This window comes from Balaenoptera musculus, chromosome 11 (genome assembly GCF_009873245.2).
Source record: "Balaenoptera musculus isolate JJ_BM4_2016_0621 chromosome 11, mBalMus1.pri.v3, whole genome shotgun sequence".
In the NCBI taxonomy this organism is placed as follows: Eukaryota; Metazoa; Chordata; class Mammalia; order Artiodactyla; family Balaenopteridae; genus Balaenoptera; species Balaenoptera musculus.
The window spans coordinates 54,511,455-54,535,088 of record NC_045795.1 but is presented as its reverse complement, the minus strand read 5'-3'; the positions used below and the strand labels follow the sequence as shown (position 1 = coordinate 54,535,088).

Below are 23,634 nucleotides of genomic sequence, written 5' to 3'. Positions count from 1 at the left end.
AACCTTTGTCTTGAGATTCATTTCAGGACTTTAGGAAGTCTTATAGTTTGAGTCCTGAATATCCACCTCTCAGCAACTGCCAGAACGAGTAAACAGGAAATCAGCAAAATTACAGATGATCTTAACAGCAAAATAAACTAACAGGATTTGATTGACATGTATAGAACATTCCACCTAACAAGAGCGGAATACCCATTTTTTTCAAGTGCTCAAAGGAACATTCACCAAGATAGACCATATCCTGGGCCATAAAACCAACTGCAACAATTTTATAAGAACTGAAATCATACAGAGTATGTTTTCTGACAAAAATGGAATCAGCCTAGAATCAATAACAGAAATACAACAGGAAAATCTCCAAACACTTGCACATTAAACAACATACCTCTAAAAAATCCACAGGTCAAAGAGAAAAATCTCAAATAAAAGAAAAAAATATATACACATGAATCAAAATATGGCATATAAAAATATGTGGGACGCAGCGAAACCAGGGCTGAGAAGGAAACTTAAAGCACTAAATTCTTACATTAGAAAAGAGAAAAGGTCTTAAATCAATAATCTAACTTCCTACCTCAAAAAACTACAAAAAGTAGAGCAAAATAAAACTAAAATGAGCAGAAGGGAGAAAATAATAAAGAGGAGAAATCAATAAAATTGAAACAATAAAACAATAGAGAAAATCAGCGAAACAAAGAGGTAGTTCTTTGAAAAGATCAATAAAAATTGATAAATCTAGCAAGATTTATGAAAATAAAAGAAAATTTAAAATTACCAGTATCAAGATAGAACAGGATATCACAACATATCCTGTAGCTATTAAAAGGATAATAGAGGAATACTACTGACAACTTTATACTCATAAACTCAACAACTTAGAAGAAGTGGGCCAATTCCTCAATGACCACAAACTACCAAAACTCAGCAAAGATGAAATGGATAATCTGAATCGTCTTATAACCATAATGAATTCATATTTAAAAAGCTGCACACATTATCTTCAAATAAAAAGTAAAAAAAAAAAAAAAAAATTTCTGCTTCTGCAAATCCCCAGGCCCAGACAGTTTCACTGGAGAATTCTACCAAACATTTAAAGAAGATTTAGCACGAATTTTACACAATTTCACCCAAAAAATAGAAGAGGAGGAAACACTTCCTAATTTATTTTATGAAACCAGTATTATTATAATACCAAAATTAGGATTTATTCATTCCCAAATGCCCATTTAGGAAAGTATATGGGACTTTACAAGTTCATTTTTGTTGTTTTTAGGACATGTCCAAGATCTTGGAGAATGAAGAATGAAGCTATATACATATATATGTAGAGAGAGAGAGAAAGAGAGAGAGAGAGAGAGAGCACACTTTTAAGTCAAACTGAAAAGGGAATTTGGAGTTGGAGACATGATGTAAAAGGAATGCTATTTTTTTCCTTCCCAATGTGTGATTTGTGCACAAATGTCTCAGCTGCGCTCTGCCGTTTGTTACTGACCAGCTCTGCAAAATAACATGGAAGCCCATGTGAGTCGGGAGACAAAAGTCCAGGCTCTCAATGTATTCTATTAAGCCACCCTGTGTACTTGAATAATTAATTAAATGTTATCTACCTCTGTAACATGCTGGTTTAGTTACAGCATGTTAAGTTCTATAGGATCATCCATGCTAGGAAATAAAGGCAAAACTAGTAAGTATGTGTATGTTTATGTCATTATGGTAAACTGGTTAATACACAGGCTTAAGAGGCTCTTTCCTCTATGAGACAGTCCACGGACATGGAGCTGTTCCCCCAAATAACTCCTCTATGTATGTCCCTTTGGGAAGTTGCTGATGGTGTCACTAAGCTCAGCGAAAAGCTTCCCAGCTGTAGGGCCCAGAGCCCCCTTCCACCGTCACAGAGCCATCGCCAAGCTGTGTTCCTTGGATTTTATTGGCAGAGGTGATTCTCAGTGAGATCTGGGGACACGATCTGCCTTCCCAAACACTCAGTAAATTCAGCAGAGGTGGAAACCACAGGGGGATTTTAGGCCTGATGTCAGCTGTGGTGGCCACCACACTAGGAGCACAAGGGTCTACATGTGTATACTGATGTCATCACTCTCAGGGAAGATACTGTGCATGTATCATTTTGCATTTCTCAGCTCCCCACCCTCACAGGCACATTAGCTGCCACTCACTTCCTTGACACCTGAAGCACCAGCTGCTATTTTGAGCAAGATACTGACTTAGAATGCTTTCTTCTAATTACGTGTCATTAACTTGCCTTGGGGTGGCAGTTCCCTGGTGATGTGGGGCATGGGACAAGTCAAAGCCACTGGGTTGTCATAAAAGCCACTAGTTAGGTCTCCCCAAGATGGGAAGGGTGGTTTCTGCATCCCCAAATTCCCCTACAGTGTTTTAAAAAGAGTAAGAAAAGGTCACGTGGATTCTCCCTTGGGTTGACATGCATCAGTGAAGGTAGCGGGGAAGAGTCAGTGGGGAGCCTGAGGCTTGTTCTAAATCTTATTCTGTTGCCCAGTTAACATATTCATCCAACTTTCTCAGCACCTCACACAGACCCAGAGTTCACAGGATAGTGGGATCCCGCACGTCTGGACCTGCATTCCTGTATGTGAACTATACCCTAACACAAGACTGAAATATCCTTCAGAAAACTCTCAAACAGTGGCACTAAACTAAATTAAAAAAAAAAATCATTATAATTAGATGTTGGCATCTTTCTTCTTCTAAAGGCAGTGGCAACCAAAAGGAAAACTTTGCTATAGCCTCTGGACCAATAGCTAGAAGATTATAAATTAACTCTTTGATAACATGAGCAGGAAAAAGAAAAAAAAGACGGTTCAAGAACGCAAACAACACGTTACTAGAGTCTGTATCTAAACTGATAGCACAGTTACCACCAGAATGATAGAGATAATACCATTTTCCAACAGTCAGAGAAAATATGGCCAAATGCTTGTCTTAAAGTAACGAATAATTAGAAATCCTTTAGTGCTCTCATTACTGTAAAAGTGTAAAGCCAATTCAGAGGTCAAAATATATTCTTCCCCAAACTGATACAGTGCTGAAAATAAGACATAGTCTGGTTGGCTGCTATAGGTGTCTCCTTCTTCTCCCACAGACTTTAAGCCATGAGATGAACTAAAGAATATACAGCTACCCCCAACACGGAGGAATTAAATGACCCCTTCAAGGTGACAAAATGCCAGCAGCGTCAGCATGAGTATTCTAGTGGGGATTGGTATTCATCCTTGGCAAGGATGGTGTTTTTTGTCATAGCGTATAAAAACTGTCCATTTCCTGTAGATATCACACAGGCGTATCGTACACATTACAGATGCACATACATACACCCAGTGCAGAAATCGGGTGGCGGATGGGAGTGTGGGCTCTAACATGCTGCCCTACTCACGGAAGGCAGGGTGCCCCAGCCAGGCGGTCTTCAGCAGGACCATCAGCGGTTTTCTCTGCCGTGTGGGCAGCGGAAAGGACCCAAATGTCTCCCTAGCACAGGTCACTGAGGCCTGCCGGCTTCCTGCTGCCGTCGGGGTCGCGGCATCCCATCAGGAGTGTGACACAGTAGGGAAAGAGACCGGTTCACTGTGAGACCTGCTACTCACTCTCGGACAGTGCCTCGGCCCCCCTTCCCACTGCACAGCGGCTGCCGCAGGAGGCGTGTGGCCCTCCAGACCATAAGCCAGGGTCTGAGTTCCTTCGGGACACAGGCTGCAGTGTCAGTGGCCTTCTTCTCAAAACGCTGCTTTCTAGGATGCTACAGAAACAACCTAATTTGGTGCCCTAGCCTTAGGAGCAGGGGAAAAGTCTCTTTAGGTTGAAAAGGGGGAAAGAAGTATGAACCAGGAAGATAGGGATGTAGCTGGCTCTCTGCTTTCAGAGAAACTAAGAGGATCCTCAAGTCATTTACGGAGACCGCGTTTCGCATGCATGCTAGGGATGCTGGAGAAGCTAGGGATGCTGGCGGGACGTGAGCTTCTCCTCCTTGGACCTGTCACTTCTCCACACGGAGTTAATCAAATGCTCCTTTATCTTCTCTGGGGAAAGGAAATGAGCTGATTTAAATTGCCAAGCTTGGATACTCATCCAAAGAGGACAGCTGAGAGATTTATGTGCAAAATAACTGGGTTGGAGGAGAAAATGGGAAACGGATTCCAAGTACCTGCTTGCTGTGCTGTCTGTGGCATCTGCTGGCCCCTCGGAGCACTGAACTGAACAGAGGCCATGGGCCGGTACTGCTGCGTGGTTGAGGTAGGGTACTGACCAGATGGATAATAATATACAGGCATCTGTGGAAGAAAGGGAACAATGGCAGGAAATGAGAGCTGTAAATGGAGTAACATTTTGAAACGTAAACTATTGTCATCTTATGACATAATGTGAGTACAGTAGATTGCAAAGACGGCCACCATGCCTACGTGTGTGTGTGTGCATTACTCCTCCCATGAAAAGGTGAAATCTACTCCCGAAGCCATGAATCTGAGCTGGCTCTGTCTTGCTTTGACCAATGCCATGAGACAGAAATGATGACTTCTGAGACTTGGAAGCCTGATCCTTAAGAAGACTTGCAGCTTCCACTCTTTCAGGAGAGAACCCAGCCACCAGGAGAAGTCCAGGCTACCCAGCTGGAGAAAGAGGCCATGTGGAGAACAGAGGCAGCCCAGCCAAGACCCCAACACTGCAGCATGTAAGTCAGGCCACCTGGGATCTTCCAGGCCCAGTCAAGCCACATGTGGTGCAGAGGCGAGCCATTGCTGCCAAGTCCTGCTCAAATTGCCGAGCTGGCTGTGAGCAATACAATGGTGACTGTCTTAAAGTGCTGAATTTTGTGCTTTTTAAATGAAACAAGAGTGAATGAAACAGTCACCTACAACAACAACACATTTTTACAGTAGTTTTAAATATGATCATTAACTTGAACTGTTTTGCTAATGGAAACACAGGTAGGTCATGAAATCTGCTGATCTCCAGCCTAAAAGAATCAGAGGATGAAATTATGAAATATGGGGAGGCCCAGCAAAGCACTTTTCAGAGTGACTGGCACGTAGCTGGTATCCCAAAAAATGGATGTTCAGTTTTAAAAGGGACATATGTTAAAAATATTGTTCATGTCACCTTCGTCACTTTCTAATCACTAAGAATGACTGAAAATACTCTAATTACTTCCAATAAGATTCGAATCAAATGTCTCCTGACCTGGAAAGACTTCCTTGCCTGCCTCGGGTCATTTATATTAAGGCTGTTTTCTTATTTTTTAGAAATTTATTTATTTATTTATTTTTGGCTGCGATAGGTCTTCGTTGCTGCACGTGGGCTTTCTCTAGTTGCGGCGAGCGGGGGCTACTCTTCCTTGTGGTGCGTGGGCTTCTCATTGCGGTGGCTTCTCTTGTTGAGCATGGGCTCTGGGCGTGCGGGCTTCAGTAGTTGTGGCTCACAGGCTCTAGAGTGCAGGCTCAGTAGTTGCGGTGCCCAGGCTTATTTGCTCTGCGGCATGTGGGATCTTCTCGGACCAGGGCTCGAACCCGTGTCCCCTGCATTGGCAGGTGGATTCTTAACCACTGCACCACCAGGGAAGCCCTGTTTTCTTATTAATCGATTACTTTTTTATTTACAGGCCTCTGACTTTTCCTCTATCAGCTTCTTTAAAGTGTAAGCAGAGGCGTGCCAGTACACAGCCTGCAAGGATTATCTGCTTAGAATAACATTAGGAGCCACCTGTTTGAGAACTGTGAATTTTATGGCTGTTTTATTTTCCCTCTTTGCCTTGTCCATGCATTTTTGCTTCACCCTTCCAGTGGGCGTTCAGAAAGCATTCACCCAAATCAGACAAAACTGACCTTTAAGGTTATTAAATAGGTCATTTTCTGCATAAACATAACGTTATTTCCATATATGCCCATGGACTGTATCTCAAGTGTTCTTTTCAACACTATACATAATTGAGTAACTGAGTTTTAAAATGTTTACTAAATTGACAATCACTGTGGGTTATATCCTATACCTTTATCTGTGGTTCTTTCACAAAGAAGTTCACAGATGTCCAGACTGTTCATGAGCATCTGTTTTCCTTTTTTTTTTCTTCCCTCCCTCTTTCTACTTTTAAATCTGTTGGAGAGGGAATGAAAGCATCTCTGTTGCAGACACACCAAAGCTCTGAGCTGTCTTTGCTCTTGTAGTGCACTAATTATTGAAATTCCTTCAATCAAGGAAGGACATTTTTTAAAAAAAGTCTTCAATTAAATATTCTGGCAACTCTTCTCTTTGACATCAGAAAAGGGTGACACTTAGATGCTATTTAGGCTAAAAGAGTTAAACTATTTTCCCCTGATAATTAAATATTTAATTTATTAGTAAAATAATTAATATATCAATGAGGTTCTTTCTCCTGTAGCTTAAAATTATTTTTAACATCTCCTTAAACCCTACCAGCAACGCTACTACATTACAGAGAAGGCAACTAAAGATGGACTATTAATTATCACTCAAAATAAAATGAACAACTGGGTGAAAATCATTTCATGGTGGAGGATTTTGCATGGCTGGAAAAGAAAATAATTTATTTAAGATGTTAAGGCAGTGCCACACCACAAATGATACGAAGGTGACACTGTACTTTAAGCAGCTCATCCAATGCAATATTTCATAATTAGGATGGAATTTGCTTGGGATATGCATGCCTTGAAAATGGACCAGAAAACGCTTCTGTGCATTTTACATCTTGACAGTAATCACTTGCAATATTCTGCAAGGGATACCCAGGAGAGCCCCAGAGATGTTTGGTGGTGAAGAGTAACACATCATCAGTCTTTGAGAAGACAGTAAAAATCAGTGATCTGTGGTGTCTTACATGCTCAAGTCAATTAAATATGATTAATGGCTACCTGTGAGCGTGTGCAGGAGCCCCGCTCCCCAGGGGAGTGGAGAGGACAGTGGATGGGGCTTAGCTTCCTCCTTTCTATTCAGAGAGGAGCCCCAGAAAAGCTCCAGAAAATGCTTATGAATGGATAAGAAAGGAAACAACACGTTTCCAGAGCAGCAGCAAGAGAGATGAAAGTCCCCCAGGAGCTGGCCTTCCCCTTCCTTCCCCGAGGCTTTCCCTCCCTGGGCAATCACCCCAGCGAGCTGACATCCTGCTGGAGGGCAATGCTCTCCCATGGCCTCTGCACCAGCAGCCTGGAAAATGGGCCACTTCCCCTGGTACCAGGGACAGGGGTCTGCGTCATTAAACTCACTTTCTGAGCCCCCAGGACTTCACACAACTGATGAATGCAACAGGCTGGGTCCTGTAGGCTGGGAATATCAGTACGGACCAGAGGAGCGAGATGAGTTGAGCCGGTGATGTGCTACATGGAAACAGAGGCCAAGATGCACCAGCAACCAGCGCTGGGTCACAGGTGTGAGAAAAAGCACACTTACCGGTGTGGGCGGAGGCTGCTGCACAAATCCCTGGGGCGAGGGAGGGGGCTGGAGGACTGGCTGGGAGAGGGGAGGGCCAGAGCCCGAGAAGCCCCCCGTTGGGAGCTGCTGGCCTGTGGAGGCGATGACGTAGCTTGGCTGCTGGGTGGGCTGCGGCAGGAGGGACGGTGTGTAGACAGGGCCGGCTGGGGGCTCGGGAGTCTCCCCCGAGGACTGCCGGCTCAGGTTCATCTGGCCAAACTGCGTGGTCACATCCTCTCTCTGCAAGCCATGGAGAGAAACCAGGGTGTCAGCAAGAGTGGCTGAGGAATGGGAGTGGCAGACACAGGACACAGGCTTGTCCTTTTGGGAGACGGAGGGAGAACAATTTGGAAAAAATAAACGAAAGGAATTCTCTGTCCAGAACACCGAGAGAACATAACAAGAGGAGACAGATTTTAATCATCTTGAGGATTAGAGATGGCAAACAGTTTGACCCGTATCTCCCTCTTTCAGTGGAAACAAATTATTATTTTTTTCACTGAGGGCTTGGGATCCTCAGGATGGCACTGAGACAAGAAGGATTTGGGGCTCTGTCCTGGAGGGTCATCTGGTCTACCAGCAGTAACCACAGGCTCTGCCTTCTGGAGGACGCAGAAGGACTTGTGTTGCCCATGGCTGCCACAAAAATCGAGCCAGAACTGGTGTCATCAGTGGGGTTTCATTTGCATGTTAAGGAGTATTTAGTCACTGGCCTGGCCTGATGTTCAGGGACAATGCTCACTCTTGTTGCCCAAAAGGACCTAGTACACTGAGGAGAAATGAGAGGCCATTGGAGGATTGGGATTCTAGGGGAACACCTGTATCAGGAGCACAGGGTGATGTCGGTTACCATCTGGATATTGACTTTTAAGATACTTCCCAACCCTCACACCAAGTTCACGTGTCTCTCTGTTCCTGACATGTAACTCTGAGGACATTCAATTCCCGCTTAGCTCGCAAACTCTTAAAAGGGTACCACTGCAGAGGCACTAAACATGGGACAGATGACAGAAAGGAAAGCATTATTTTGGAGAATGAGACATTCACACACCACCTCCCCCCTTACAGTCAGCCCAGGGCACCCACCCAGCGTCAGCCTGCCCTGCACAAGAAAGTAGTAAGACCAGTGAATGTGCTCTCCCAGGTGAAAAGTCATCCCCACATGATACAGTACCATGGGGAACTGCGGCGTCGGAGACACGGGCAGGAGATGCTGGGAAGGAAAAGACACAGCTGGGTATTGCACTGACTGGGAGGAAGCCTGCAGCCCCTGGACAGACTGGAGGAAAGAAAAAGCTGGTCAGGTAACAGGGAAATACTGGGGGCTGAAATCCCACCGGAAGGCGATCGCATCTGAAGCACACCACCGTCCCCCTCATAGGTCCTCCTGGTTCAGTGCACTCCAGAGAGGGGCACCAGCCACCAACAGGAAGCCAAAGCAGGCAGACCAGCGCCAGCCAGCCTTGAGGGAGGTTTGCTGCCCAGATATGAAGTCCTGTGTGTGTGAAACTTTTGAAAATTGTAAAGCACTATAAAATTTAAAGAATCTTTCATTCAATTAAAAAAAAAGAAGTTATTGTGATACTTTTTATGGTGTTGTTGGTGGTCAGATCCCTGGGTCTAAAAATATAGTCCAAGTACTAAGAAGTAAGAAAAAACAACAAAAAAATGAGGTTCAGGGGACTTCCCTGGCCGTCCAGTGGTTAAGACTCTGCGCTTCCACTGAAGGCCCAGGAGCCAAGATCCCTGCGTGCCGCCCACTGTGGCCAAAAAAAAAAAAAAAAAAAAGAGGTTCACCCTGGCAACCTGCCTGGAACACTTCATGTTTCTGAACATTTCCACGTGTTGCCCTAGAAAAGGAGGACAGCCCTGTGTCTCTCCAAGGGACAAATGAGCAGCCAGGCCACCTTGGCATGAGGTGGCTTCTGTTCTTCCCATTTAATACTGACTCTTTGCAGACAGGGGCACTGATCTGCATTAGGAATGGGTGAGCAAGGTGACACAACGGCCTGGATGGGCTTGAGTTCAGTCCCCAAGACAGTTACAGACTCCTTGACACATAAAAGCAGCATCTAGATCTAAGACAAGACTTGTCATTCATTTTCCCAAGTACCATGCCTCACCATGCGAGTCACTGGACGGGGCCCTCATCTCTACCTAAGCTTAAGGATCCAGCTGAAGTCCTGTCAACCTGCAACCAAGGGCTCTAGGCTGCCAGGTTTAATTATGGAGCTGAGTGGATGGGGCCGGCACCCATGGAAAATGTCGCCTCTTCCTGATGCACCGCACGGCTGAGGCTGGTGCAGTCTGCATCTCCGAGCACTTCCCCTCCCTGCCTTCCCACCAGCTCTTACCTGAGTGACCAGTGGGCCTGCCATTTGCGTCTGGGGTGGCTGGGCCTGCTGCTGGGGCCGCGGGGAGGGCTGCTGCTGGGGCTGCTGCTGGGGCTGCCCCACCATCGCGCTTCGCAGGGGCTGCTGGCTGGTCGGGGGGTTGTATATGGCAGGGGTTCCATCGGGATTCACGAAGGGCTGGCCTGCAGTGGAATCACAGCTTGGTCAAGGGAAACTTCTCAAGCTCTCCTTTGGCACAAAGAACCACTCCGACAGATACTCAAAGATGGAACCTAAAGCAAAGGGGCAGGGGAAGTCCAGGACACTGGAGCCTTTGCCAGTGTGAAGACTTGACTGTTTATGACCCATCAGGCTGAGCGAGGTAACAGCGTAAGCCCACAGCAATTTTAAGAAGCCGCAAATGAATCCATCACCTTCAAGGCAATTTGCCAAAGCTAAGTGCATCTGTACAGTGGCACCCAGTGCAGAAGGCCTGTGGCGAAGCAATCTTCACCAAGTCCTGTGTCTTGCTGCCCTGCACCTCACAACTACCAGCGAGATAACTTACACTGAGACAGAAGGGCTGCTTTCCGTTTATATGGCTCTGGCGACATTCAGTTACTCATTATTTACCAATATATTTGTTTTGCTTCCACTGGGCTGGTCACCAACTCAGAATCATTACCAGCTCCACAAATGTATATACAACCAGGATATACCACATGCATTCACTTGCTTCTCTAAATAGACACAAGCAGGAGTACACAGGGGAGGGGATAGAGATTCTGAAGGTGATGCATAATAAACCCATCACAGAATCATCTTGTCATGGCAGAGCAAATATACATTATTTTGCCTTTTGAAATAATGGCTTGGTTCACTGTTATTGTTCCTACTATTTGAGGAGTATTTTATGGTTTACAAAACAGTATCATTGGAACCTCACTGGGCCTCTGTGGAAGGTAGGTATCATCTCCCTATGTTTCAGAAGAGGAAATGAAGGCCCACCAGGAAAATTACAGGAATAAGGAGCTGAAAGGAAGTGGTTAAAGGGCAGCAAATGAAAGAGAGAGAAAGGAGGTAAGGGAGAGAAGAAATGGATTTCCAACATGGAAGGCGCAGTGACAGGCACCTTACATCCATGGTCTTCTCTTCCAAGAGCCCCACAGGTGTGCAATCTCATTCCACTTTAGAGACAAGACAATCAAAGTTTGGAGGGCCCAAGCAATTTATTCAGAAATACACAAAGCAGTAAGTGAGACATCCAGGAAATGGCCCTGGTCCATTCACCTCCCATCATACTACGCAACTTAAGTGAATTATCCAAGTTTGCTTAATGAGTACATGGTACAACAAGGTACCATGAAAAAAAATCCAATCGTAACTGAAAATTATTCATCAACACATGAGAAGTTAGGAGAGGTGGGGGCCGTGTTTCAAGGTGGAATCACCCCCAGGATTGGTAGATAAAGAAGAATCAGAATATGGGGGAAAAGATGGGCAAAGTGCTTACAGCGGAAGAGCAGTGGACTTGATTTCAGCTCAGTTAGGAGCTGACATGAAAGCTTTAGCATTTCCCAAATTTTCAGTACCCTCCCAAATATTTATATACATATGTATGTGTGTATGTATGCAACAAGTAACCTTACATGCTGCATATTCATGAACATACCTGCCAGAACCACAGGAGTTCTAACAACAGTTTCATAACCAATCACAACATGATGTGATGGAAAAGCATATGTGCCAGAATTTTAGTCAGAGAACAATGACTAAATTTAGAGGGTTTTTTTTTTTTTAAATGTTCTTCATAAGCACTTGTCTTCCTATCACTGTTACTTAATTTTAGCTATATTTTATTGTTTTAAATTATTGTTCTTTTTTCGAAAATAACTCTTCTGAATTTAAAATCTGCAACCCATTTTTTTTTTTCCCTGCAAAACCCAGCAATTTGGAAAAGGATGAAAAAACAGGTCAATTTACAAAAATCTATTAGCCCATTTGGGGTTCTAATCCTTACTTGTCTCCTCCTTTTTTGTATGTTAATAGGGAAGAGGAAAATTTTAGGTACCTAACATTTAAAAAAAATTATCACAGCAACTTCATACAAAATCATTTCAAAGTCAACCTCACTCTAAGCTCACACACACACACACACACACACACACACACACACACACACACACAGATGGAAAACTAAAAAGAAAAGGCTCTTTACTATGTCCGTGACTTTTGATTTACCCCAGTGAGAATTAAGGAAGTGTAAAAAACTGACCATATTTAGGGTGAAAATATAACAGCAAAATATTCAGATGCCATTTTCGATAAATTTTAGACCCTCTGTTTAAAATATTATTATTGTGCTGTGGACCAGAAGAAAGAAATATTTCTAAATAACCGCATGTGAAAAGTACTAAGAATTCACTTGGGTAGAGAGAGATGGCAGGTTCTTTTAGAAAGAGAAGGTAGTATAAAAGGTTGATTCTTATGCTCACCAAGGAATGGTGGAGAGAACTGAGGAAAATGAAAGAAGTCAGATGGATGCCAGGGAAGAGACCAAAAACAATTTTCTAAGAGGGCCGGGATGACTGACTTTTGGTTTTCAAGTCAGGCTATGGTGGCTTCTCAGTATTCTACCTTGTTTACCAATCCAGATGCAATTACGACTGAATCCAGGCAATTAGTATGAATGACAGTGGCTGAAAATCAAAAGAGAAAGACTCACTGGCTCTAGGACTATTCCGCTTAGCAGAGGTTTTCATGTCAGAAGTGCAGAAGCGTGTCCAGCAGGCCTTGGAATGGGTGTTAGCAGGTAAAGAGAGTGTAGTGACAGCGGTAAGCCAGTGTGGCGAGCTGAGCCAGAGCAAAGGATTGAATGCAGAGCGTCCGTCGCTCTCAAATACATAACTTTAGGTGAAAAACGTCTCCACTATTCACATCAATGTGTGTAATGTGCAGCAGACATTATGTTACTAATATATAATGATTGAGTCCCTGCATGGGGACTAAAGCTCTGTTATCCATTCCAGGGATACAAAACAAAAACGAGAAACTAAGTAGGACTCCTCCTCACAAAGAGCTTATCAATGTGCTGGTAATAAGGAAATGAATCCAAGGGCAGTTCACGCTAGAAGCAAAGTAATCATATGCTCTTGGTTTCCAATACCAAAGCACTGCTACCATGTACCCGGCAGAAGGGTATTATTTAAAAAGAAAGGGAGGGGATGATGGGAAAAATATTTTCCTTTCCTAGTCCTTAGAAGGTGAGCAATCAAATGATTAGGGAGCTGATGATTATGGATAGGCAAAGACTGATTCAGGTCTTGCAAAGATACGTTTCTAGACAGCACACAAAAACCTCATGGTGCATTTAATCGAAAGGTGGAAGCAGTTTGGATAAATCGATTCTAGAAGTCCTGTGAAAAACAAAAACAGCATAGTGTTATGGAAGCCCATCAGGAGCATTTGAAAGAGACCAGCCCTCAAAGTCAAGTCCCTGCAGATGGCGTGTTCTTCCATCTCATGCTCCTGGACTCCTGCCAGATGAAAGCAAAGCAAAATGGCAAAACAACACACATGGCACTAACGAGGACTTGAGGGATGCCAACACCTGTTGACATCTCTGGATAGCACTGAGTTGAAAGAAAATAGCCAAAGATGAGCTTTCAGCTAGAAATTTCCAAAAGGAGGCTGAGTCCAAGACGGCTGGAGGAAGATCATTCTCAAGAGACAAACCCAGGCTTGCCTGGCAAGGATGAAGATGTGGTCCAGGGATAACTTTGAGAAAGAGCCTCTGACTCCCTCATCCAGATGCCTGCAGAGCAGAGAAACAACAGCCAACGCAGGTCCGGAGTTAGAAATGCACCAAATGTGAGCTGAGTCTAAAGCCAGACAAAATAAAAAGTCCTGGTTGTATCTGGGGAACCACAAGAATGTGTGTGGGTGGGTTGGTTTCAGTTGCCAAATATTCAGTTCCTAGTAAGAGCCCGGTCAATTGTGCTGACAAAGGAAGTTTCATTTTTGTTTCATTTAATAGACAAATGACTGGCAGGCACCTTAGTATTTCAAATCATTGCTTGTCTTATTACTGCTTAAGACAGATATTTTATCAATCATCGTTTTACACATGAGGGCCATTCTCAAATATATGACATTGGATGAAAAACTGCTCTATTATCCACATTAGCATATATGATGAATAGTAGATATTGTTTCAAAAATATGTAATTGTTGAGGACCTATGTTATCCACTCTAGGGAGGCGAAAAATATAACCAAGTATGGTTCCTCCCCACAAGCTCATGAATGTGCTGGTAACAGGGAAATGGATCCAAGGGCAATTCACATAAGAAGCAAAGTAGTCATATGCTCTGGGTTGCTTATACCAAAGTGTTCCTACCACATATTTGGCAGAGGGTATTTAGGAAAAGGTAAGAGGTGTGGATTCTAGGGGGACACAGCAATGCCAGAGAAAGATGAGTTCCAGCCCAAAGGAGGCAAATTTCCAGTTTCAATAGTAGAGTCAAATAAGTGATCAGATAGCCTGATAGACAGACATGCACACGACTCACCACAGATACACATATACACACATATATATGATACGTGATAGATGTATACGTACATTCATATGTGCTGGCATATATATATATGTGGTTTTTTTGGTCATGCCACATGACTTGCAGGATCTTAGATCCCTGACAAGGGATTGAACCTGGAGCCACGGCAGTGAAAGCCCTAAGTCCTAACCACTGGACCACCAGGGAACTCCTGTTCATATTTTTTTTAAATTAATTAATTAATTAATTTTTGGCTGTGTTGGGTCTTTGTTGCTGCCTGCGGGCTTTCTCTAGTTGCGGCGAGCGGGGGCTACTCTTCGTTGCAGTGCGCGGGCTTCTCATTGTGGTGGCTTCTCCTATTGCGGTGCACGGGCTCTATGCGCGCGGGTTTCTGTAGTTCTGGTGCACAGGCTTAGTCGCTCCTCGGCATGTGGGATCTTCCCGGACCAGGGATCGAACCCGTGTCCCCTGCATTGGCAGGCGGATTCTTAACCCCTGCGTCAGCAGGGAAGTCCCCCTGTGCATATTTTTAATTGACAAAAATAAACACATTCTGGGGAAAAAAGAAACATCACAATTCACCTTACATCCCACCACTCAATCACAGCATAGAATAGTACATCTTCCTCCTGGTCGAGGGATAGTTTCATGTCTAGCATTTGTCAGATCAGAGATGTGTGTAGAGAAACTCTGTTGTTCAACAGTGTTATCGGATCCTTTTCTTTAGTTAGGATCCTTTTGCAAAGGATACATTTTAATAACAGCTCCAAATTACTCATTCCAATTTGTAATTGGGACTTGGCACCAAGAGCGCATTCTTTCCTTTTCTATAAACAAGATTATAGATGGTAATATACACATACACACGCACATCCACGCTATCATTACAAATCATATTCCTGCGCTGCACCCTAAAAAATACTCTTTTGAGCTTTCCCGAAATACTCTGCAATTTTGGTTAAAACATACCACTCAAAACTATGCCTAGTGGCTACTCTTGTCTACAAACCTTCCATCTCAATTAAAAGTGAAAGAATTAAAGCTGACAGAGTCAGATCATACTTTGATCTGTGCCCAGAGTAATGAATATGATCCTGGTTTTCTTTTCATTTCCTTTATAGTGCTTACACTGATCCAGATATCTAATATTCTCCTTAGAAGTATCTAATCTGAAAGCTTTCAAATGGTTTTCAATAAAATGATTATGCCTCCTTTTCCCTCAAGCTTATGGCATTTTCAAAATGTCTCAATCAAACACCATTCCTTAAGAATGTGCCATATGTTTTCATGAACATGTGGCAATTATTCAAGTAACTATTTTACTGTCATGCTCATGCTTCTCTGAATTTCCTAATTATTAGTAGCACTAGACATGTGAGACGATTGAGCCAGATCACTTTTATGAGATTCTCATCCAGCGTTGCATTTTTAAGTAATCTAAACCAAACCTCAGATATATTTTGAGAAAATTCATTTTTTTTTTCAATCTCTTTCAAAGGTTTCTAGAGAAGTGACTTGTCGAATCAAGCCTTCTAACCCAGGGTTTACCAGCCCTGGCACGACTAACATACTGGGCTGGATAATCTTCCTGTGTCAGGGGCTGTTCTGTGCATTGTAAGATGTTTAGTAGCATCTCTGGTCTCTACCTTCTTAGATGCCAGTAGCAGCCCCTCCTCCCTAGGTCATGATAATCAAAATATCTGCAGATATTGCCAAATGGCCTTGGAGGTGTGGAAAAATTGCCCCTGGTTGAGAAGTTCCCCCCATGAAGCAGGTGTTCATCAGTCTATTTGCCCAATGCTCTGGGTCCTCTGAAATTAGTGTGGAAGTTAACTGACCACAAGAGAAATCAAAAAAGGAAAAAATGTAAGATCTACAAACTGTTAGGTATAAGACAAACCACAAGGATATACTGTACAACACGGGGAATATAGCCAGTATTTTACAATAACTATAAATGGAGCATAACCTTTAAAAATTGTGAATCACCATATTGTACACCTTTAACTTATTATATAATATTGTAAAACTCTACCTCAATTTAAAAAAAGTAAAAAAAATGGCTAGTCATCATGAAAGAAACAATAGTCATGAAGTTATCGATTTTCCAAACCCCACCAAAACCAGTCTAATCCTAAAATCCCTAAAATACATAAGAACTTGCCCTCTGTATTCTCTTGCCACTGCTGTTCCTTATTTCCCAGTGGGAGTTGCATGGAGTTCTAAGGTGGGAAGTCAATTTCTGTAGTGAGGAATCTGCTATGTGCTCTGATCGAGATCTCGAGTTCCTGAAATATCTTGGATGCAAAAATACTTTTGACACAACAACAAGCTAACCATGGATTTAGTCTGAGAAACATCAATTTCCAATTAGCACATCCCAATTCATCACTCCATGGTTTCTGATCTTAGCTCCTGGGAATACGTGAGAGACACCGTGCTCAAGGAAGAGAGGACAGAGAGGAAAGTGGATATTTCTGGGAAGTATCTGTATTTCGATTTACATACCAATATTGATAGCGATACAGAGATATAGATTCCAGCTCTCTATAGATCTGCTCTTCCTAAATCAAGACCCTACACAACAGTCCACGCACCAGGAATTTTCAGAACACTTGCTACCAAATTTATAAGCTCAAACACAAGAATAAACCTCTGATATCATGTCTCAGCCAAAGCAGAGGTAATGAACGAACCTGTATGTGGATTAAGAAGGATGCTTCCGGGTGGGATGCCTGTGGCAGCTTCGAGTGGAAGGAGGATGTAGCTGGTGCTGCTGTGAGCGACCTGGCCTCCCATCCCATTCTCTGGGTAGGTCACACAGCCGGGAGAAGTGGCTGCCACGCCCGAGACCAGCGGTGTGCTCTGGAGAGGTGGGTGGGTGCGCGACAGCGATCCTGAGGAGCCTGCACTGCTGGAGGACTCGGAACCTACCAGAGAGACACAAATCAACAAATCATCCCACATGGAGGAGAGGAGAGAAACCACTACTTAGTGTAAAGAATCCATCGCTAAAGAATGTGAGGTGAGCGCTGCAGGATGAGATTAACTAATGCCCCTCCCACATTTTATTGAAATATTTGCTGCATATTTTTCAGATGTGTCAGATTCCTAGGAAAAGAGAGATTAAGAATGAGCTCTCTCTTTCCGGCTTCTCACATGCCACTTGGGTGATGGATTGGTAAATGGTACCATAAAGCTGGGAACTCAGGGCCTGAAAACTCCCATCTCCCTGAGTAACTAATGATGTGGAAATGTCTCACTCAGCTGGAGTGACGACAGTAAAATGACTGGGATGGAGGTTAAAGAGACTGCAGTTTAAGGAGTCGTCTGTGGTCACGCAGATGGTTCTAAAGTACTGGTTCTCCAACATCCATAAAGCTGCATTTTGAAGGGTCATGGTCAGAAACGATCTTTTCCCTCAAATGTGAGTAGAAGAACTCGCTCATTCCTATTAGAAATGCTTAAGAGCTGCACCGTACCTCCCATACTCACAGAAGTCTTGTTCATATGACCAAGAGGTGAACCAAGGAGGGCTTGGCCACCATGATATTGACTGAGCATCCTTCAGATGACACAGAAGAGTAGAATCATGGGGAGATTTGTGGACCGTAGATTTCTCAAATATGTAAGTAACTGGGTCAGTGTGCAGAAGCTCCCAAGATGGAATCCAGCCCTAATCATCTCCCTTTCCCTCCAATGTGGACAAGAAAAGCTATAGCCCACATCCATTAGGCACCAGCCACTCTTCACTGCAACCAGAGCCAAGCAGCTCCAGCACCCTTGACTGTGGCTGTTCTGGGCTCTGAATATTAACCAGAGCCTCAGAGAGAAAATGCACTGAGCAAAATTTCTGTATCTGTGAATTCAAACTAACAGATGGATTGAGTGACATCATAGGTTGCAAGAATGGAGTATAAGAAACTTTAAAAACTATTAGCCCACATTACTGATTTATGTCATTAAAAATGCATTATTCTGTGTCATTAAAGGTTAGCACATATAAGGAATAGTTAAGATTGTTTAGAAGATTCTAAAATGTGCCCTTAAACTGAAGACCTTTTTATTTTTTTTTCCTGAACACAGATTCTTTTATTAAACCATTTTTTTCAAAGTGATGTTTAGTATAATGCCTTATAAATTATCTTTCTGTAAAACATAAAGAAGAAAAATATTCTGTACAGTGGATACTGGGAAGAATATAAGTAACAAAATAACATGTGATGAAGTTTATCTTTGAAATGATATGGCTTTTAGTTCTACTATCTGTTTTTGTTATGTTCCTTCTAAAATTCTCAGCATTTTTAATAATAAAAAGTGTGGCTAACATATGAATTTCAACTCTACAGCCCTAACTTATTCCAGTACTAATAAGTGGTTAAAGGAATAGTAAGTGATTTGTCATCTTTAATGAGAATATGGAGTTCTAAATCATGGTAAACTGAAGACCTTTTTATTTTATTTTTATTTAAAAATTTTTTATTTTATATTGGAGTATAGTTGATTAACAACGTTGTGTTAGTTTCAGGTGTACAGCAAGTGATTCAGTTATACATATACATGTATCTACTCTTTTTCAAGTTCTTAAATACATGAGAGGAATACAACATGTGATTGCAGAGAAGAGGGGCCATTGGAGAGTGTGGTAATTTTTGAGAAGAAGGAGAGTGATATTTACTGGGCATTTAGTATGTGTGGGCACCTGATAAACACGGTAATTATAAGGACTATACTGCCTAGACAGATAGGGAAATGGAAGCACAGAAAAGGCAGCTAACTCAAGCCAACTCACACAGGTAGACAATGACAGAGCTGGGATGTGATCCAGGCAGACTGATCTAGATTTAACCATGACCCAACACCGACTGCCACCAGTGTTCTCAGGTGGGAATCTTCTCTGCTTTTTCCATGACTTTATTATTCAGAATGATAAAGTTTCAGATTAATTCAGGATGCTCCATCTAACTAATGCTGATGGGGTTCTGAATAATGTATGGGCAGAAAAATGAAGGATTTAAAAGGAAATGTGGAAATACTAAGAGTAGTTTTGAGACCACATGGCTGACACGTCTGATCCTGCAGTCACTGCCCCAGTGCAAACTGTAGCGTGCGTTTGTGGACTTGTGCCCATGATTTGATGCTACAGTCCAAGTCTGACACTTAGCAGCGTCAACAACAACAGCAAGAACAGTAATAATACAATAACACTTCCTGACCCCAGACGATGAAGCTCATACACAACTGACTCAGCCCACATCCAGGCTGAGGGGTTAGACAGTAAGAAAAAGTCGGGGCTAACAAGGGATCTAGCACCATCCTGGGCGTGTGTGCTGGTGGTGGAGATCGATACACAGAGACTAATGTGCCTCAACAAAATCCAAAAGATGACTTCATTTTGGCTTTTGGAAGATGGCCATTCATCACTGATTGACAGTATTTCCTTCTACTGGCTGAGAAAAAGCAGCAGCTTCAACAGGAATAATGAGGAGACAAGGTAAAGATAATGGAAATGATTTGATCCCACAGGTTAAAAGAAGGGAAGAAGGAAAAGTAAATTTGGCTTAAACTCTCAACACTTGCAAAGATGGAGGCAGTCAGACCTCCCTGGAGGGATGGCTCAGCAATCACCCTGCACCCTGGCTGGCGTATAACCAGCTCTGACCAGCTTCTAAACATCCATCACCTAGAATCAGGTAAAGCAGTATTTGACATGTAGCCAGCATTACTGAAATTCTTGATCAAAAATCGCTGCTACCAATGGTGATAAAAGGCACAGGATTAGAAGTGTTCACAGATTTAAAAAAAAAATTAATATTTGAGAACTTTACTACTTTGGGTGCTGAGAGTGGTTTGTGCTTCCTTTTTTTAGGGACTTAGTGATAGCAACGGCAAATATTTAAACAGTATGTCTATGTGACACAGTGTTAATCACGCTATATGAATTATCTAATCTACTTTTCATAGCAACCTCATTTTGCAGATGAGAGCCGATCCTCAGAGACGTTAAGTAGATTCCCCAAGTGCAGTTAGCACGTGGAGGAGTCTGAGTTCAAACCCAGGCAACGCAACTTCAGGGACCAAGCTTGAAGCCTGCAGGTCATGTGTTTACCCTGAAGTCATTCCAGCAAGAACCAGGTAGGACCAGGGCCCTGACCAGGCCTATGCCAAGTTCTAGGAGATACTGCACAGAAATTCAATGCTACTCACAATGGGATGCTCAGAAATTGCAAGCTGGACCCTGAGGGGCAGCTGATGGGAGGTGTAGACCGAAGACACCAGGGTGGCTGGGTGAAAGCCTCAGGTGAACCCTCAAGAGGGACACAGGAAAAGGGAAAAATGGGAAGAGACTGGAAAAGAGATCATAAGGCAAAGCAAAATGGAAATCCAGGAAAGGGATGGGGCAGAAAGGAAAGGGCAGGGGCAGATTCCCTTGGAGGAGGGAATGAGCATTCACGCCCCAGGGAGGGAGCACCCCGAGTTTTGGTTCCAGTTCTGCCAGAACTAGTTGTATTTCCTTCAGGAAGTGACATCTTCTTTAGACCTCAATGTCTTCTTTCGTAAAATATAAGCCACCAGACTAAATGATGCGTAGAGGCGAGCATGATGCCCTTGAAGTTCCCCTCGGCTTAACTACACTTTAGACAGGTTTCTTCCTGATTACAGGCCCTTTACCTCCCTTTTCTTAGCGCATCTCTGCTCCCTTAAGATGCAAATCTTCTCCCAGCCTTTTATCAGTTTTACAACCCGGGAAGGTCTTCTTTCTTAAGGACTTGGGAGCCATCCCTTTGAAGTGAAGTCCTCAAGAAAAACGGTGCCTTTCTCTGCAAGTCTCAGCACCAATTAGCAAACACAGGCGTTCTAATCAAATTGACCAATCTCCTATTTAAGGCCTTCTAGCTCATTTCCAGACTCTCCTGCCTTTGTTTCAGCAGGGTTGAGTTTAGTTTCTCTCCCCTACTGCAACAGTCTTGACCTCTATTGAATTAGTTATGGGTAAAGTCTTCCCTGCCTCTTTAACTCATCAGATGCAATTTTTCTTTTACAGGGACCCTGAACCATGCGTATTTTTTTTCTCCTGAGTTTGAGAAAATGTTTCCAGATCCAAGTGTCAGAGTTCAGTAGAATAACCTAAAGCTTCTGAGATTACGAGGGAAAAAGAATATCCAGGATGCATTAGTGTAGTGATGAAAATAAACACGGAGAAGAGGAAGTGATGGAAAGATGAGGCATCTTGCACTGTCTCCAGAAATACCCCAGGGCATAGACCAGGAAGGTAACAACAACAAAGATACCCTTGTCTCCAGAAAACAAGATGCCGGGCCATGTAAAATGGTGAAAACAAAACGGAAGGCTATCTTACTTCTCCAGAGCAGTTGTTTCTCAAGCTTGGTTTGTAGAGAAGCCATCTGTGCTTGAACAAATTCTTCTTGTGAGTCTGATGCAGCTAAAGTCGAGAAGCCCTGCTCTGGACATCAAGAGGGAAGGATGGTAGTAAAACAACATGGTGTGGCCAGTGTGGAAAGAAACAGATATCACACACTTATTTCTCAACCCCATGTTCATGGCAGCACTATTTACAATAGCCAAGACATGGAAGCGACCTAAATGTCCATCGACAGATGAATGGATAAAGACGATGTGGTACACATATACAATGGAATATGACTCAGCCATAAAAAGATTGAAATAATGCCATCTGCAGCAACATGGATGGACCTAGAGATGATCATACTAAGTGAAGTAAGTCAGAAAGAGAAAGACAAATACCATATGATATCACTTATATGTGGAGTCTATAAAAACAATACAAGTGAACTTACTTACAAAACAGAAACAGACTCACAGACTTCGAAAACAAACTTACGGTTCCCAAAGAGGGAAGGGTGGAGAGGGATAAATCAGGAGGTTGGGATTAACAGATACACACTAATATATATAAAATCGATAATCAATAAGGACCTACTGTATAGCACAGGGAACTCTACTCAACACTCTGTAATAACCTATATGGGAAAAGAATCTGAAAAAGAATTCAGTTACATGTATAAGTGAGCCACTTTGCTGTACACCTGAAACTAACACAACATTGTAAATCAACTATACCCCAATATAAAATAAAAATTAGATTAAAAAACCCAACCAACCAAACAAAAAAACCAACATGGCGTGGCCAGTGTGGAAAGAAATAGATATCACACACACTTATCTCTCAACCCCATCGCCACTACCAAGAAACAGCTGGGGTCGCGGTGCAAGCGCCATTCAAGTCCTCTTCCCAATGAGGATGTGATGAAATCAGCTGTCTCCACAGGCCTGCACTGGACCCCTGATAGGTGACCACTGCTGTGCTCAGTGCAGGGGGTACAATAAGGGAAATACAGCCCAGATCTCAAGAGGATGTGCTTGTGCATTCTGACTTCAGTTAATATGCTTTGCCCCAAATGTAGCAAAACATGTTTCCCACCTGGAAAGAGTCTCATTATTAACTATTTGTAGCTAGAACCTATGTAATTAGAGGAGGAGAAGAATAACTTAAACGTCACAACTCCAGACAGTTTCTAAAAGGTCAAAAAAAGTTTGCCATTCCACTGTGAACAATAAAGTAAAAAATCAGAAACTTGTGTGGTTCTGAAGCTCCATGACAGCAAAATTGACAGCTTTGCTTCATAAAACCACCTTGGGAGATTGTAAGTTTGTTTTGACATCCTATCTTGATCCCCTTTAATTTTTTTTTCTTGCCATTCCTGTACCTTGACAGGCTTTCAAATGGAGACACTTAGATGAAAAGAAAAAAAAAAAAAAATGTCTGAAGCACTTACAATTTCTAATCATTCTTCAAAGAACATGGCATTTTAGCATTCTTGAAGTGTTTTAAATGTTTCCAAAGAGCTTTGCTTTGGAGATGATTGGTGGTTGGTGTGTGGAGAAGGACGATTAATTTAAAAATCTTAAGAGCTCTTTGGGTGTGCTGGAATTTTTAAGTGCACCATTTAAGGTACTTGGTTTCTGCGTTTGAAGGAGATTTAAAACTCTGTAACCTTTCTTAGTTTACAGGAACTCAAGTGTACCACAGTAGATTTTCTTGACTTCAGTTGCTGCAATAGTGGGATATAAGAGCAATTAATTAGGGGAAGAAATCAAGAATTCACCAATTGGTGAATAAAAATGACAGAAGGGGCTTCCCTGGTGGCGCAGTGGTTGAGAATCTGCCTGCTAATGCAGGGGACACGGGTTCGAGCCCCGGTCTGGGAAGATCCCACATGCCGCGGAGCAACTAGGCCCATGAGCCACAAC

General features: G+C 42.9%; 1 protein-coding gene across 21 annotated transcripts in view; it reads right to left on the bottom strand.

Moving 5' to 3' along the window:
- Nucleotides 1–23,634, bottom strand: part of ARPP21 (cAMP regulated phosphoprotein 21) — a 165,194-nt gene that overhangs the window by 56,025 nt on the left and 85,535 nt on the right. For 9 of the 21 annotated variants that reach the window (XM_036869121.1, XM_036869122.1, XM_036869123.1 and 6 more), the window contains 5 exons: nucleotides 17,037–17,270; nucleotides 9,804–9,985; nucleotides 8,624–8,728; nucleotides 7,429–7,689; nucleotides 4,175–4,301 (listed from right to left, as the gene is read on the bottom strand). In XM_036869121.1, coding sequence (XP_036725016.1) covers nucleotides 4,175–4,301; nucleotides 7,429–7,689; nucleotides 8,624–8,728; nucleotides 9,804–9,985; nucleotides 17,037–17,270 — 909 coding nt within the window. Of the gene's footprint in view, nucleotides 1–4,174; nucleotides 4,302–7,244; nucleotides 7,356–7,428; nucleotides 7,690–8,623; nucleotides 8,729–9,803; nucleotides 9,986–17,036; nucleotides 17,271–23,634 lie in introns of all 21 variants that reach the window. The other 12 variants (XM_036869112.1, XM_036869111.1, XM_036869116.1 and 9 more) reach the window with 4 other exon arrangements.